Genomic DNA, 14,761 nt, shown 5'->3' with positions numbered 1-14,761 from the left:
TGACTGCAACAAATATTCGTTCTACAAGTTTTGGCTTAATGAGTAGGATGACAATACTAAGTGAGTCTTGTAGTTAGCCTATAACTTGCTATAAAAGTACGAGTTAGGTTGGACATTAAACACTAAGCCTCACTAAGCCTCATACATAATCCACAGGTCATATAGCAAAGAGTCGGTCGATCCGCTTGCTCACCCACAACCTGCATTAATCTCTTCTATTTCTATTTTACTTTTGCCCAATAAAAGTTTAATAAGAATTCAATTAGAAAGTTTTTAAATTTATCACCACCGAGGAATTACGAAATTTGTGTTTAACTTATGGCTTAATTCATAAGTTTGTGCTCGGTGGTGTTTAAAGAAAAAATTTATTAAAGTGTATTATGCGCACGTTTGAAAGAGCGACACGGGTTATCATCACATGCAGAAAGTGAGGAAAAACCAGCAATTGATAGCGAAAATACTGTTTAAAACGGCAGAAATTTCTCATAGAAAGAAACGCTAAAAAACAATATACTAAACATTGCATCCGTGTAATGAAACCAGTCCTTATCCGATAGATTAAGAGAACTCGGTGATACCAACATGACAAAGCAAAAATATACTAATGTTGATGTTTAAGTAACCCTCAAATATTGCTGATGGGGGGAGAAAAAACAGTAGCCCTCACTCATCGCCCAAAACATAAAGAAATACCCAATAGCTCTCATCTAGAAATTGATGTGCAGTGTATATAAATAAGTGGATTCAAAGAACTTGGCTGCTAATCATACAATCATATTGTACTAGTTTAAATCGAGCAATTTAAAATGATGCAGAAATGAACATTAAAAAAAAAAAATCTGTACACAATTTCAATGCGATGAGGTCACAACTGTAAGGTGCACCCTACCATCACAGACTTGCTCCTCGATCTTAGTGACCATTGCAGCCCAAGAGAAAATAACTTGACAACAACCCAGTAAGAGGTGCTTGTCGTTATAGGATTAATTGACGTCTCCACATACCAAGGAATGCCAAAGACAATCCCCTTAAATCTCAAAACCTGTCATTACGAAAAGATACATCAAGCAGTGGGGGCACAAATTCGGGAGCTTGAATTGATCTGTTCCAACAGACAATCAAGTAACCTACAAAATGAAATCTAATATCTCAGCCCCAAATATATGAAAAAGAATGCACTGTTTAGCACAACAGCAGTCCAAAACTAACGATGTCCCAATTTTCTTGCCTATATGCAGAAAGCAGAACCATGACAATGTTCGGAAGTATATCAACTTGATTTCTAAATATTGCATAAGAAATGAGGAGGAAGTATCTATTGCAACTGTTCTCTGGTGTATTTGGTTATATACACCGCAAGGAAAGATACATAAGTGTAAGAAATTCTCAAGAACTAAAGATCACAAAACCAAATTAAATTAAAGATGAGAAAAAAAACAGAAATCAACAAAACATTTAACATGGCATGCCAATCTCACCAAAGATCTGATAAAAACATCAGTAAAAGACAATGAAAAACTCAAAGAAACCAGAAAAACTAGCTGATACCAAATGAACTTTATAGAAGAATGTTGTACTCAGAAGGTTCTAGCATTTCTTTTCAAACCATATACACTAACAAAATGCAGCCTAAGAACACCTAGGAACTTTTGAAGAACATGGGACAAACCCAGTGTTCATCAAAAGCATCAAACTAGTAATTTTAGAGAAATGAAGCTAAGGGGGACAACGCAAGAACAAGAGAATGATTTTTCAGTATGTTTCCCCTTAAGTAATCAAGAGTTTGACTAACTTGGCTGCTTCAGTAGGCGGAGGTACTGATAGGCCAAGTAATGAAATTTGGATTTCTTTTGATAAATTTCTCTATGCACACTAGAAAAAAATAAAAAAGAGGAAGCAAAACATTAGCCTCTCCATAATTTGTACAAGTTCTCACATATATCTTACCCAAAAATTTATTTTTTAACCTATTCATTAATTAATGTTAGCTTATAGAGGAGCTTATTTCATTTTTTGTGCTTACTTAATTTTCTGTTATTTCTTTTTTCTCATAAAAGTGCTTATGGAATAAAAGAACCAGCCATTGGTAGTTTTATAGAAAAGTGCATAAAAAAACAAAAAAGAAAAGGAACATAGACTTGAGAGGATTACAAAAGGATGACTATAAGTCTCCAAGCTCAATTTTTTTTTTCTTTCTTTCTATATTTCATGGAACTCTTAACATTAGTATTTGTTTACTTTGATTGTATTTTCTTTTAGTTGAAATTGAAATTTAGAACTTGTTGGGCCTCAATTGTGATGGTGTTTCTGGTTTCAAGAGGCAACAGTTCATCAAGTGAAGCACGAAAACACCAAGCCAAGCATTGGAAGTGTGACTTCAGGAGCGTGTCAACTGGAACATTCTAGACCATATTTTTGAAACTTGGCATGCAAGACAATTGGGCAAAAAAAGCATGTGTACCAAGGAGCATGCAAAGTGTGACTCAGGGCACGCCACTTTTAGTAGTTTCCAGGCTTATTTGAAATCTAAATTTTGGAGCCAAAATGACCAACGCATAATTGCCTATATAAGGCATCCATGTAACTTTGTTTAACATCCACATCTTTGAATAAATTGAATTTCTTTGACAAAATGTGAGACCATTGAGTTCTCTTGACAGTGTGTGATACTCTATTGTTTAGAATCTTAAAGTCTCAGGAGTTCAAGTGGTGTTTCAACCTCTCACTTATCTTTAGTTTAGTCAAAATGGCATGATTCTTCATATGTTCTCTTCACCATCTTTAATATTCTTTTTACTAAAGTGTCTTTCATTTGAAGTTCATTGAATTTGTGTGACTCGAAAATAGAGGAGATTCATGTAATTGAGGTAATGATGTTGTTCCAATTGATTCACCAAAATTACTTAAGAACTTGATGGATTACAAGTGAGGAGGTACTAAGAAGAAGATTGGTCTTCCATACTCATAATTGTGGTTGCATCGTTTACTAGGTAATTTTTTTTTTTTGCATCAGTTAAAAATGTGTTATGGTGTATTTTAGAACAGTTTTAACATAATAGAATAGGTTAAGTTATCTTCTGTCTATCTCTGGGAAAGCTATAATGTTGTTTTTGTGGTACCTATTTTAATCTAGGTGTAGTCTTTTCATATCTTCCTTTTGTATGTTTGATGTAAGGACTCATAAATAAAGAGTCAGCTAAGAGCTAAGAGATGAATCAATCTCTTAAGCATTATTTGCCATATTATCATTCTCCAGTGTCCATCCAATTTCTTTTTCATTGTCCAGTGAAAAAAACTGTCACTTGATGCCGTCTACCATCACCAACTGCCACATTCATTTTCTCCGGCGAGCAACTAGTCTCTAGTTTGTTTCGTAGAGCAATAGAGAACCCATCGTACACTCCCCAACCATTGTCATTTTCTGAGGCAAGCGTTGCATTTGGTGCATTGTCATTTCCTGTGTCAGGCCACCTTTGTTGGAAGTGTAACCCCTTTGTTGGTGATCATGGATTCACTTAGAGAATTACAATATGCACCCTAAAGATTACAAACTTCTCGTGCAATAGTTAGTTTAAAGGAACCCTTTTAAGTGGGGCTGAAAGAGATAGCTAAAGAAGATAAGTAACTAAACCACAATAACAGAATACATCTTCAGCTCGCTAGCCGACTTCGGCATTTGGATACTTCCAAAATATTTGAAAAAGATTACAAGGCATAAACTCACAAATCTCCACTGCTGAACTACAGGAAAGAGACATTGAGCTGAAACAGGGTGTTTCTTAGCCGACACCAATGCTTTATTTATATTGAGGAATTCTACCCCAGAGCGATGCTCCTACAGAGAGAATCTCTGCTCAGAAAACAACCAGATATTCTCTCCCCCTTTCCTTATTCACTCCCTAACGCCTCTATAACAGAAAGACACACTCCCACTCACATTTCCTTCTCTCTCTCTGGCAGTCAACATTCTTGCCTCCCTCCTATTTTTTCTCACATAAACCCTCCATGCTTTGGGCCTATTCTGTTGACTTGTATTGGGCCTATCATATCTGGTTTCAAGAGCTTAGTGATCCATGCCTTCAGAAAATAATCCTCCACTTTGCTCTTGCTTGCAGACTCATCTCTCTACCTGACTGTGAATATGTCCTTTTTCTTTCCTCTCCTATCTTTGTCAATATTTCTGCAAAGCTTGATTCTAGCATCTTGCTTTTCGGTTTCACAGTGAAATAGATTAAGATAGCAACAAATTTAATCCAACATATATTTCTTGGGAAAAAGATCAAATGTTGTCCATGGATACAATCCACTCTAACAAGATACTTTCTTTCTCATCGTGTTTGTATCAGTTCTTACAAGTTTGGGATAAGGTGCATATTTTCATAAACAAAAAAGTGCAAGGGCATGGCAACTTCGCAATGTACTTCAATCCATGACTCTTGATGATCGTTCAATGGTGATTTTCTTAAAATGAAAATCTTTTGTCATTATTGAAGGGCTGCCTCAAGATTATGAATGGTTTGATACTGATTTTGTCTACTAGAGCTTGAAGAACTCCATATGGACTAGCATGGTTATCAAACTCGCAAATCACAATTCTATGGTGAATTATAGGTTAATACAGACTTGTAGAAGACAATAAAGATGTATGTAGTGCTTCAAATCCCAAATTGTATAGGGGCCAGCCCAGATAATGAAGACAGTGCAAGGGATTACATAGAATTGTGGATGTAAACCACCAATTTTGCACATTATAGAAGTATTTAAACTACCCAAACTTAAAAAGGATTAAAGTATCGGTAATGTGAATCACCTGTTTAATGGAACCACGACGAATTTAATTCTGCATGGCATAATATTGAGGAGCCAGCTCAGCTAACCATAGGTAATCAACTCTTGTTAGATTTCGGACATACTTGTTATTAGTTTGGACCAATTCGTTGAATATCACACACTCTGGTTTTTTCCGAAATAATACAGAAGAAGGGTGGATCTGCACCACCTGACCACTTGCCAAAGCCCTGCCACGTAACTAAGCAATAAGGACCTTTAATAGAAAAATAAATTACATATGCAGTCAAGGATTCCAGTTATAGTCAAAAATCCCAAAACGAATTTCAAACATAAAAAGCCAGAATTTGACCTAATACAGGAGGGAATTGAATGAAAGCCAATAATTTCTAACTTGAATTAGATACCTGTATGTCCCCTCTGGCTGCTTTACAGCTGCATTGAGGAAAAATGAAGCAGCTAGGCATCTGCGGAATTGAAGCATATCATCTCCACAAGAAGAAAGATTAAGACCCATTTGTTCAACATGTCCCTTAATCTGCCTGAAAAAAGTAATTTGCAAATGTGAAAGCATAAATGTCTGGACTAGATTACAGTAAAAAAAAATATCATTAAATCCTTGATATTTAGCTTAACATGATAAAATTACTTGTGAATGTCACGAGCATGTCTAAGAGACCGGCTATTAATATAATTGTCTTTGCACCATTTTCTAAAAACTTTTTCAGTCTTTGCTATACCCATCTCCATTGATCTCTTCTCCAAGAAATCATTAGATGCTCGATACACATTAATCAAAGTGATGTGGTCTCCCTCTGGACTTGAGAAGCATTTAGTTGCAGTCCTTGCCTGGTAAAATATGAGAGAAATCAACAAACAATAATTTTAGATAAATACTAAGAGGGAACAGAAGTATATGGAAAAATATGAAGACCAAAACCTTCACGCATCAGTCAACTTCGTATGTTCAAATCATGCAAATGATATTCATAAATATTTTGTTAAGTAGTTAATAGAGAGATACACTAGTACTATATATATAATCACTAACCATCCTTATGTTATGTTTCATCATAACATCAAAATAGAATACAATAGGAATACAGTTGGAGTTCAGTCCTCAAACCTCTTCTAACTTGTCCCGAGGACTATAAAATATGGATTCCACAGACAGCAGAGCTACAGTTATCAACATCTCCTCCAAGCAGTTAAACTCACTAGCTAAAATAAGAGCTTTGGAATAAATGGGATCCAAGGGCAGTCGAGCCATTTGATGTCCTACAGGATCAGATAGTAGACATTCATCTGTTAGGGCACCCAGCAAAAATAGCTCCTCCAATGATTTTATAATAGCTGCCCTGTTCAAACAAGTGATAAGCACAAGCTTTGAGTAACATTTTGCCAGGTCAAAATACTTTTAAATATAGATACAAATATCCCCAAATAACGCTAATTTATTTCTGGAGAACAATGTAAGTGACACCATCAGAAGCATTTCGACTCACTAATGAATAATGGCCAATGCAAATATAGATCACTAGATCCCTTATACGGTATTATATTTCATCTGGTCAGAAAGAAGTGGTCGGTCAGTACTATTGTTACGTGCACAATGGACATCATAAGTGAAAACAAATACATGGACTAAAATTATCAATTTGATGCAGCACGACCCCAAAACTGCTATAGCAAGATAGTGGATGCATGATGGCTGCCATTCTAAAGATTACATAAACAAAATAAATACTTCAATTAACAAATTAAAATACTTCAAACTAAAACTATCCATCCAGACATATGGTTCTGTTCACCATGGTCCATGTAATGGTTTTTGGCAGATGTGGTCCCTGGATTCTTCTGCATTACTTATGTAGCGGATGAATATATTCCCAAAAGTAGAGGCAATAACATACGTAACATTTTATTAATTTTTGGTTTAAATGCCATACCTTTCATATCATTTTGGTATATGAATAGTATCTAGCTACTCCTTTAATAACTTTATTTTTCAAGATAAAGAGAAGTTATCAACCAAAACATGGAATCACATAAATATCCACACAAACTGCCAGAATAAAATTCTGGAAGGTTCTCCTACCTTGAAGGTTTCTCAATAAAATCAAACCCTAGTATGTCATCAACACCCAGAGCCTTAAGCTGCAAAATAACATTAGAAAGGTTGCACCGCATTATCTCTGGCATTGTTGAGTCCTCAAGTTTCTCAAATTCTTTTTCAGGATATAGTCGGAAGCATTTTCCAGGTCCTTCACGCCCTGCACGCCCACTAATACCCAAAAAGGCAATGTTATTAATCAATTTGTACTACTTTTCAAGTAAAATTAATCAAATATATATTAAATTCAAAAGATAATTTTAGCTGAAATTAACTATGAAAATGTACCAATGATTTCAAACAAACAAAACAAGATTTAATATGGGAAAACATAAAATAAGTCATAATTCAAGAATGAGCAATTGTATTAAATAAAAATTTTCAGAAATTAAAATATTTCAGGGAAGCAAAAATTGATACTTTACATTCACAGGTTTATTCTTTTCTTATAAGACATATTGAAAGATTCATTTTCTTCCACTTTAACCGATAACAAAAATTTAAAGCAGTCAAGCACCTGCAAGCATACTAATTTAAAATAAATAATAAATACTAGAAACATTGATGGTAGATTCAAATCTAAAAAGTCCTTGCCATGCAATACTGTGTTTCCCTCAAGAAAACCAGAGATATCAATTACAAAACTCAACTGAAAAACGAAAGGAAGTCATCCTCAGTCAAATTGAGCCAAACTTCATTTTCATTAACCGAATTAATTTACAAGTCACAATTACTCATTAAACAGACTCAAACATAATCTAGCCCCACCTTCTTTGCAGAGCCTGGGACTTGGATGTAGGCACTATAATCAAGGATTCCATGCCTTTTCCAGGGTCATAGGATCGTGCTTTAACAAATCCAGGATCAATTACATATTTGATTCCGGGAATTGTTACTGATGTCTCAGCAATATTAGTTGCCAATATCACCTTCAAAAACAACAGAGATAAGTATAATACAGCTAAAAAAGGTAATAGCCTGATAAGATATAAATCTCAAGAGTTTTTTCTAACTCTATATAAGTTCACATTACATAGGTGGAGCTCAAGTTCAAAATTACAAAGTCAGAGATACCATTCTGTTTTTCAATGTCTTATCTGTAGGAATTATAGCAAGGCAATTAATTGACTTAGTTCTAAAGAAAAAGCAGTGTTTGTTGAGAGATATAAAGCATCAGTAGTAGTAGAGGTGATGACTAAGATGATAGTAGTTGCAGTGGATGCAGTTGTAAGGTGATGGGTTCAGTAATGGCATATTGTTGGTTGGTACACACAATTGCTTCACGGTAAGCGTGATTGCTAGTAAAAGTGGTATTGTGGTAAAAATGAGAGAAGCAGTAAATGACAATGTTACAAGAAGATGACATTACTGCATAGTTGGGAAACAAAGGAGCTGGATCATGTTTGGAGTGCATAATGCTGTTTGCTTGCTTATGCTAATCAATAATGAATAAGATGATCAATACACAAGTCATGTGTGCGAGACAACTTCCATAAAGTTGCATAACTAAAAAAGCAATCTGAAATCATGTGCCCATGTCCTAAACCTACTGGATCTCAAAATAATAACCAGCCTTTACTTTAAATTTGTTAACATAATCAGAGAAAATGAAGGTGTTTCAACAGGAAATGCAATTGCTTCAAAAAGAAATAAAAGTTTTAGAAATAAGTAATCAAAAACTTTTTCCCATTTTATTTAATTCTACCAGCATCATATATTAAACGCATGGCTTGTGTACCTTGCGAAACCCAGATGGAGCTGGTGCAAAGACCCGCATTTGCTGCTCAGATGGAAGAGCGGCAAAAATAGGTACAATTAGAAGCTTCTGATTTTCTTGAGGTAATTGTGGGAGTTTCTCATTGATAAGCCTTTCAACAGATTCAATCTCTTCTTGCCCAGTCAGAAATACTAGTATATCACCAGGACCCTCCTCTAAATGAATCTATAAAATCAAAGAAATAAATGAATTTAAGTTTAAGCAGCAATTATATGAACTTTATTTTCCATTCCTCATGTTAACGTTAAGCATGAACCAGAAATACCATAACCAAGAAAGAATAGAACAGGATGACCATGATATATTGAAACTGTTAATACAAAAAAATGCATACACAGAACCAATGCAGCAAGACTAATGCATTGTTTGGGATCCAAAAATCTCTATCTAAGAATAAAATAAAAGTTAAATCACATTAGATTGAAATACATGGACCAAATAAACCAAAAACCTGGAATATTGTTATCAAGGAAGCATCTAAATAATCTGTCTCTGCAATGCGAGTATAAAATATATCAACAGGAAACTGTCTCCCTTGGATGTGAACAGCTTTGGCACCACCAAAGTATTCAGAGAAAGCCCGGGCATCAAGACTTGCAGACATGATGATTAACTTCAACGGAGCATACTTCTCATGGCGAGGCATTTTATGAAAACGGCCACTCTGATCATTTTCTTTCTCCGACATTATAACTTTCTTCAAATTCTTTTTTCCAAAATTAAGTCCCTGACCATCACCGACAGAACTTGACCGAGCGAGCTGTACTTTCTTTAGCAAGCCCATCAAGACATCAGTGTGAACAGTCCTCTCATGTGCCTCATCAACAATTATAACAGAATACTTAGAAAGATACGGATCTAATAATGCTTCCCTGTAAGCACAATAGAATGCATATCAACACCACAATTCTCATAAAACCATGGGAAACAACATACTTTAATTCAAAACCTTATTAGCAACTCCAAACATATAACCATATTAACTCCACAATCCCACCTCAGTAAGAGGGGGGATGGTAAACCAAATCGCAAATCCTTGAATCCCATTAACTTCACACAGATAAAAAGAAAAAAGGAAAATTTCACCTAAAAGATTCTATTTTTGATACTAGGAAGAAGAAAAATCAAAGGACTCTGTTTTTTGTTGGTCAAGTCTTATAAGTTTAAACTTAACGAGAAAGGAAAAAATATAGTCCATGCTATGCAAAATAAGTACCTCAAAAGCAAACCGTCTGTCATGTACTTGATCCTTGTTGAGCCACAAGTAGTGTCATCAAATCTAACAGAATACCCGACCTTCTGACCCAACTCAACACCACACTCCTCAGCAACTCTTTTTGCCACAGTGACAGCAGCTACACGTCTAGGTTGTGTTATCCCAATAACCCTTCCATCGCGGCAAAATCCAGCATCAAATAGAAACTGTGGAATCTCTACACAGAACAACATAGCATAGTGAAATCCACTACCCTAAAACCATTTATCCTGAAAACAAAGCTTATAAGAAACACTGTGATAAGCACTTGACAAGATAAATGTAACCTACGAGTAGTCTTTCCACTTCCAGTTTCACCAACAATAATCAACACATCATTCTTCCGAACCTCTTCAACCAGTCTTTTCTCAACTACAACAAATATAAACAAGGTCAACACTAATACTCTCCTTCTTAGTAATTATTCTAATTATTACACATTGCCACAAGTTGAAATTGAAAGTATTAACACCTAAAAGACTAAGGCAATAGATAAATACCCGAAGCAATCGGAAGGGACTTCCTTTGTTGCATTATCTTCTGCCTCCTGCATAAGAACATATTACAAATATTGAATCACAAATTGAAAAGTTTGCATTTACTTTTTTGTTCTGAAGTGATTCTGAAACCCTAATATAGGGTCTAAGAGAATACCGAGCGGAGAATTGTGTTTGGCGATTGGAGAAGTTTCCCCGATGCACCGCAGGCATGGTGGCGGCAAGTGATACACGAAAGAAATGAAACAAGAAATAATACAACAATGTGAAAGAGCTTGAAATTATAACCACATTTATAATTTCCTTGTTTTCATGGCGGCCAAGACTCTTCTGATTCAAGCTCCAATTTTGATTTTGAAGAAAAATAAACTGCAATCTGCACAATCAAATTCAGATGAAACTTACAAATTCAAACTAAATTTATTGAAATGAATTGACATTCATTAAGCATAAGAACTTTTCCGGTAACAAGCTCAAAGAATTTGACTAAATTATCATAGAATTAAATTCAAATACTTGTACAACAATGCAGGCCGGGTCGGCCCATTTAAGCCCACCCTGCAGTTGGCCAGCAAAATGTGGGCCAGGCTAGCCCACTTTAAAAATATGGACTGAAAATTCTGGTCCATCCCACATAGCTACTGGCCCGCGGCCAACCCGCTTTTTTTGAAAGATCAAATTTGAATGAAATGAAATCTGGAAATGCAAGTGGCCAACACCAATTTTGGAGGCAATAAGGCTTGGCTAAGAAGTAAAAATCGTTCTAACAACTCAAAGCACTACACACAGCCATAACATAATCTAAGATTTTTATAATTCCTAAATTCGTCAAGATTGACTACTACTGGCATGATAAAAAAACTTGCGCAGCAATCAAGATTTATAGCCAAAGAGTACCTTGTTGCAGCAATAGATTGAGAGGGTACCTCAGTCCTTACGGTTATGGATTTAAGTTTCTTGGATAATGATTCCAGTTGATCTAAGTTCCTCTGAACAACATAAGAAAGTGGATTCAGAACCAGGGAGAAAAAAAAACTCTACATTCAATCATCAGTTATTAATTTTCTTTTTGAAGTAGTGACTAATGAGAAATTTAACTGACAGCAACCAATGTTTATCCATTATCTTGAACAAATTGAAGCTATCCTTGGTTCACAATCGAAATCCATACTCGGCCTCCAAATTGATTAGGCGGCATTGGTATGAAATTCACAAATAAGCGATGAAAATTAAATAATGAAGTGAGTTTAGTTTGGAGAGAAACCTAAAGGGAACTGAGTAGAAGGAACAGCAATATAGAAATCAGTAAAAGATGCTGGGAGGGGAGCGCCACTGGTCAGGGAAGCGCCGCTGGGAGGGTTGAGCCGCCGCTGGCTGGGGAGGACGAGGACCACGGCTGCTGCTAGGGTTGCGCCGCTGTTGGGGACCAACGCTTTAGGAGCGCCGCTGGCTGTGGACCGCAAATGGGAGGGTCGCGCCGCTGGCTGGAGACCGCCGTTGAGAGGAGCGTTGCCGTTGAAAGGACCGCCGTCGCCGAGCTTCGTTCTTCTGTGCGTTTGTTATTCTTTGACGCAGCGTTCAGAGAGAAAGAAGATGTGACGCCACTTGCTTTGCGGGTAAACAGGTTCAAAATGTTACCGCGTCTTAACCAGCGCCACTCCACTGATCTGCCCCGCTTTATCATTCGTAATCGTCTAATTGTCTAGTCGCATGAAAGATGATATATAAAGTTCAGACAAAATTTTTATATTTTCATATGTATATTTTGATTATTAAATTAAATTTGTTGGATTGTTTCTTATGTTACAAAATTAAATGATCATATGACCCCCTTAACCAATAAAAGTGATATCAAATTTATAAAAAAAATAAGACCTTAAAATTTATTTTTTTATTTTGTTTTTATGTAATGATGGGTAAATAGGTAAATAATAATACAAAAATAATTATTATATCACTTTAATTAACGATGAAATTAAATTATAAAATTCTATTAAAAAATTTAAGTATTTAATATTATAAAAAATTTTAATTAAGATTTGTAAGGTACAGTTTCCTGTCCTAAAATTTTAAGGGTTGTCTTAGGCTATTGGGTCTAAGGGTTGGCCCAAGGGATAAAACCACCCCAAAGTCTGCCTAATTGATTCATTGTGCACTTTCAGAACCTGCTCCCTTTGGTGCTTAGAGCCGCAGCCGTCACTCCGCTAGGGTTCAGTCTTGGAACTTTGTCGCTCTTGTTCGAGCTAGATTCGTTCCATGTAAGTTGCCTCTCATTCCATACCTCCCTTGCTTCGCACTGTTACTTCGTGTTCTAACTAAGGTCGTTTTGGGTAGCTTCGTCTTATACTGTTCCTTATGTTTTCAGCTCACTAATCTACTCTAGGAGCTGTTGTGTTCCCTGTTTGTACCCAAGGACCATTTGCTAGCTTGCCTTCCAGGTATGGGAAGCTAGGGTTCGCCCTTTCTTTTGAGTTGCATTGTTTGTCCCACTGTTTTACCATTTTTTGATGTGTTTAGTGTTGATGTGAACCTGTGTATGGAAATATTGAGCCAGTTGTGACCTGTTGAGTGTATGTGCACGAGAGAACAGTGGTGAGCACTGGTTTTCTCGTCCAAACGAGCCTGTCTCACCTAGGCGAGATCAACAGAGGCTCGCCCAAACTGCTTCACGCGAGCGGTCGCTCAGGCGACCCACATTACTCCTGAGCGAGCGAGCATCTCGCTCAAGCGAGAGGGGTCTCGCCTAAGCGAGATCCCGTGTGAGGCTATTGTTCCCCCTTTTCGAGCCCTCGTCTATGCGAATGGGGCTCGCCTGAGCGAGACCCTTCAGCCTGAGCGAAGGGTTGAGCAAGGCAGTGGGATGTGTGATTGTTTTCCTTGAATTTTGAATGGTTAATGCTTGCTTGGTTTTGAGTATTGTGTTAAATGCATGAAATAAATAAGTATGCCTGAGGGATGTGATTCATGAATTGTGAATAATGGGTTTGGCATAAACTTAACATGTGATCTTAATGAGAAGGTTGGTATTAAAGTGGCATGGTAACGAGATGAGTTGGAATGGGATATTCATGGCTGGAGTATGAGGAATTGGTATGGATTTGATCTGAAACATGAAAGGGATTGGTAGTAAAGGTTGACATAATATATGCATGATAAATCCTTTTTGATTTTATTGAGTATGATTGGTCCGTGTCAGTGCGTAATTCCTTGGGATCTCTAAGTGAGACTCTCAGGGTCGCGCTTCAGTGGTCAGAACGTAATTCCATGGCCCCTAATAGTGGGTGCCCATGGTGGTACCCCATCTATATGACTTGGTAAGAATTCAAGGTAAGGATTACATCCCGACACTTTAAGGAGTCAGCTAGTCTCAGAGCGGACTGACTCTTGTGGTGAGAGTAGCAAGAGGCTTGAAACTCATTAAGGGCTAACCTTGTGTGTGAGGGAATTGATTCATTGGAACACTTATAACACATAGCTCGGGGGTGAGTAGCTCGGGTGTGAGCAGAGGTATCCACCACAAGTGCAAGCATCCGCTAATTTCGACCAGGTCATATGTATCTGGATGAGTCGAGTGGGGTCCTAGTGTATTGATTGAACGATCATAACATGCTTGGATGATATATGTATTTTGGACTGTGAAAATATATTTAATTGCATGATGAAAAATCTTGTTGGCTCTAGCTTACCCTACTATTTGTTGTTGTGTTTTTTGTGGTGTGGTCTTTTCTCTTGCAATGATCATCAACTTGTTGATGGGAGCATAGGTGAGAACTCCCTGGAATAACCAGACCAGGGTGATGGAGGTTCCGCTGTATAGTCTACATGTGCTGGACTTTATTTTCTTGTTGGGCTTTCTTTAGGACTATGGCCCATGTACCTGTTCGTCCTTGGATTTATATACTTTATGTTGAACTTTGGATTTATATACTTTATGTTGAACTTTGGATTTATATACTTTATGTTGAACTCTTTGTCTAGTTTTCTTTTGGACATCGTGATGTACCTTAGGTTGTAAGGAGTTAAGTTTTAAACTTCAGGATTGCACTATTATGTTATCTTTATGTGACGTTTCCTTTAGTTTCGTTTACTAAATTAAATGGGGTGTTACAAGATCTAATTCAAAATACACAAACTTTATAGGAACTTAATTTATATCATTTTCAATATTTGTTTAATTCATTTCAAAATAATCAAATATTTTATATGAATCTCTATTATTATATATTCTATATTCATTTCTAACCCTAATTGTCTATTGAGTATGTCCATGTGTGTTATCATAATAGTAGAAATTTGTGAAAGAAAAAGAAAAGATAAATAGAGTAAATAAC

The 14,761-nt window shown here is 36.4% G+C and overlaps 1 protein-coding gene across 6 annotated transcripts; it reads right to left on the bottom strand.

Moving 5' to 3' along the window:
- Window positions 1–531: 531 nt before the first annotated feature.
- LOC114173628 (RNA helicase family protein) lies at window positions 532–12,135 on the bottom strand. 6 transcript variants are annotated; one of them, XR_014992983.1, is made up of 15 exons: window positions 11,695–12,135; window positions 11,328–11,419; window positions 10,588–10,806; window positions 10,434–10,480; window positions 10,225–10,305; window positions 9,895–10,111; window positions 9,130–9,550; window positions 8,640–8,843; window positions 7,670–7,830; window positions 6,887–7,072; window positions 5,915–6,146; window positions 5,438–5,637; window positions 5,196–5,330; window positions 4,811–5,029; window positions 532–1,127 (listed from the first exon to the last, which is right to left on the bottom strand). XR_014992983.1 is itself a non-coding variant. In XM_028058120.2 (15 exons), exons 3-14 carry the CDS (start codon window positions 10,641–10,643, stop codon window positions 4,835–4,837), a joined length of 2,124 nt encoding a protein of 707 aa, XP_027913921.2. In that variant the 5' UTR covers window positions 10,644–10,806; window positions 11,328–11,419; window positions 11,695–12,134; the 3' UTR covers window positions 532–1,042; window positions 4,811–4,834. The 6 variants fall into 6 exon arrangements, 4 of the variants coding, with proteins under 4 accessions (XP_027913921.2, XP_027913918.2, XP_027913919.2 ...); XR_014992984.1 differs by having other exon boundaries at window positions 532–1,042; XM_028058120.2 differs by having other exon boundaries at window positions 532–1,042; window positions 4,811–5,018; window positions 11,695–12,134.
- Between the last annotated feature and the right edge of the window lie 2,626 nt (window positions 12,136–14,761).

This window comes from Vigna unguiculata, chromosome 2 (genome assembly GCF_037176805.1).
Source record: "Vigna unguiculata cultivar grain cowpea cultivar isolate G323 ecotype 2 chromosome 2, ASM3717680v1, whole genome shotgun sequence".
Taxonomy (NCBI): Eukaryota; Viridiplantae; Streptophyta; class Magnoliopsida; order Fabales; family Fabaceae; genus Vigna; species Vigna unguiculata.
This window is presented reverse-complemented; position numbering and strand designations above follow the sequence as displayed.

Bases quoted from the DNA above. Each gene is read 5' to 3' on its own strand.
- LOC114173628 (XM_028058120.2), bottom strand. From the start codon at position 10,643: ATGCCTGCGGTGCATCGGGGAAACTTCTCCAATCGCCAAACACAATTC. The intron at 10,112-10,224 runs GTAGGTTACATT...TGTTCTGTGTAG, and splicing joins TGGAAGTGGAAAGACTACTC to AGATTCCACAGTTTCTATTT. The intron at 7,831-8,639 runs GTACACAAGCCA...TTGTTTTTGAAG, and splicing joins CTCCATCTGGGTTTCGCAAG to GTGATATTGGCAACTAATAT.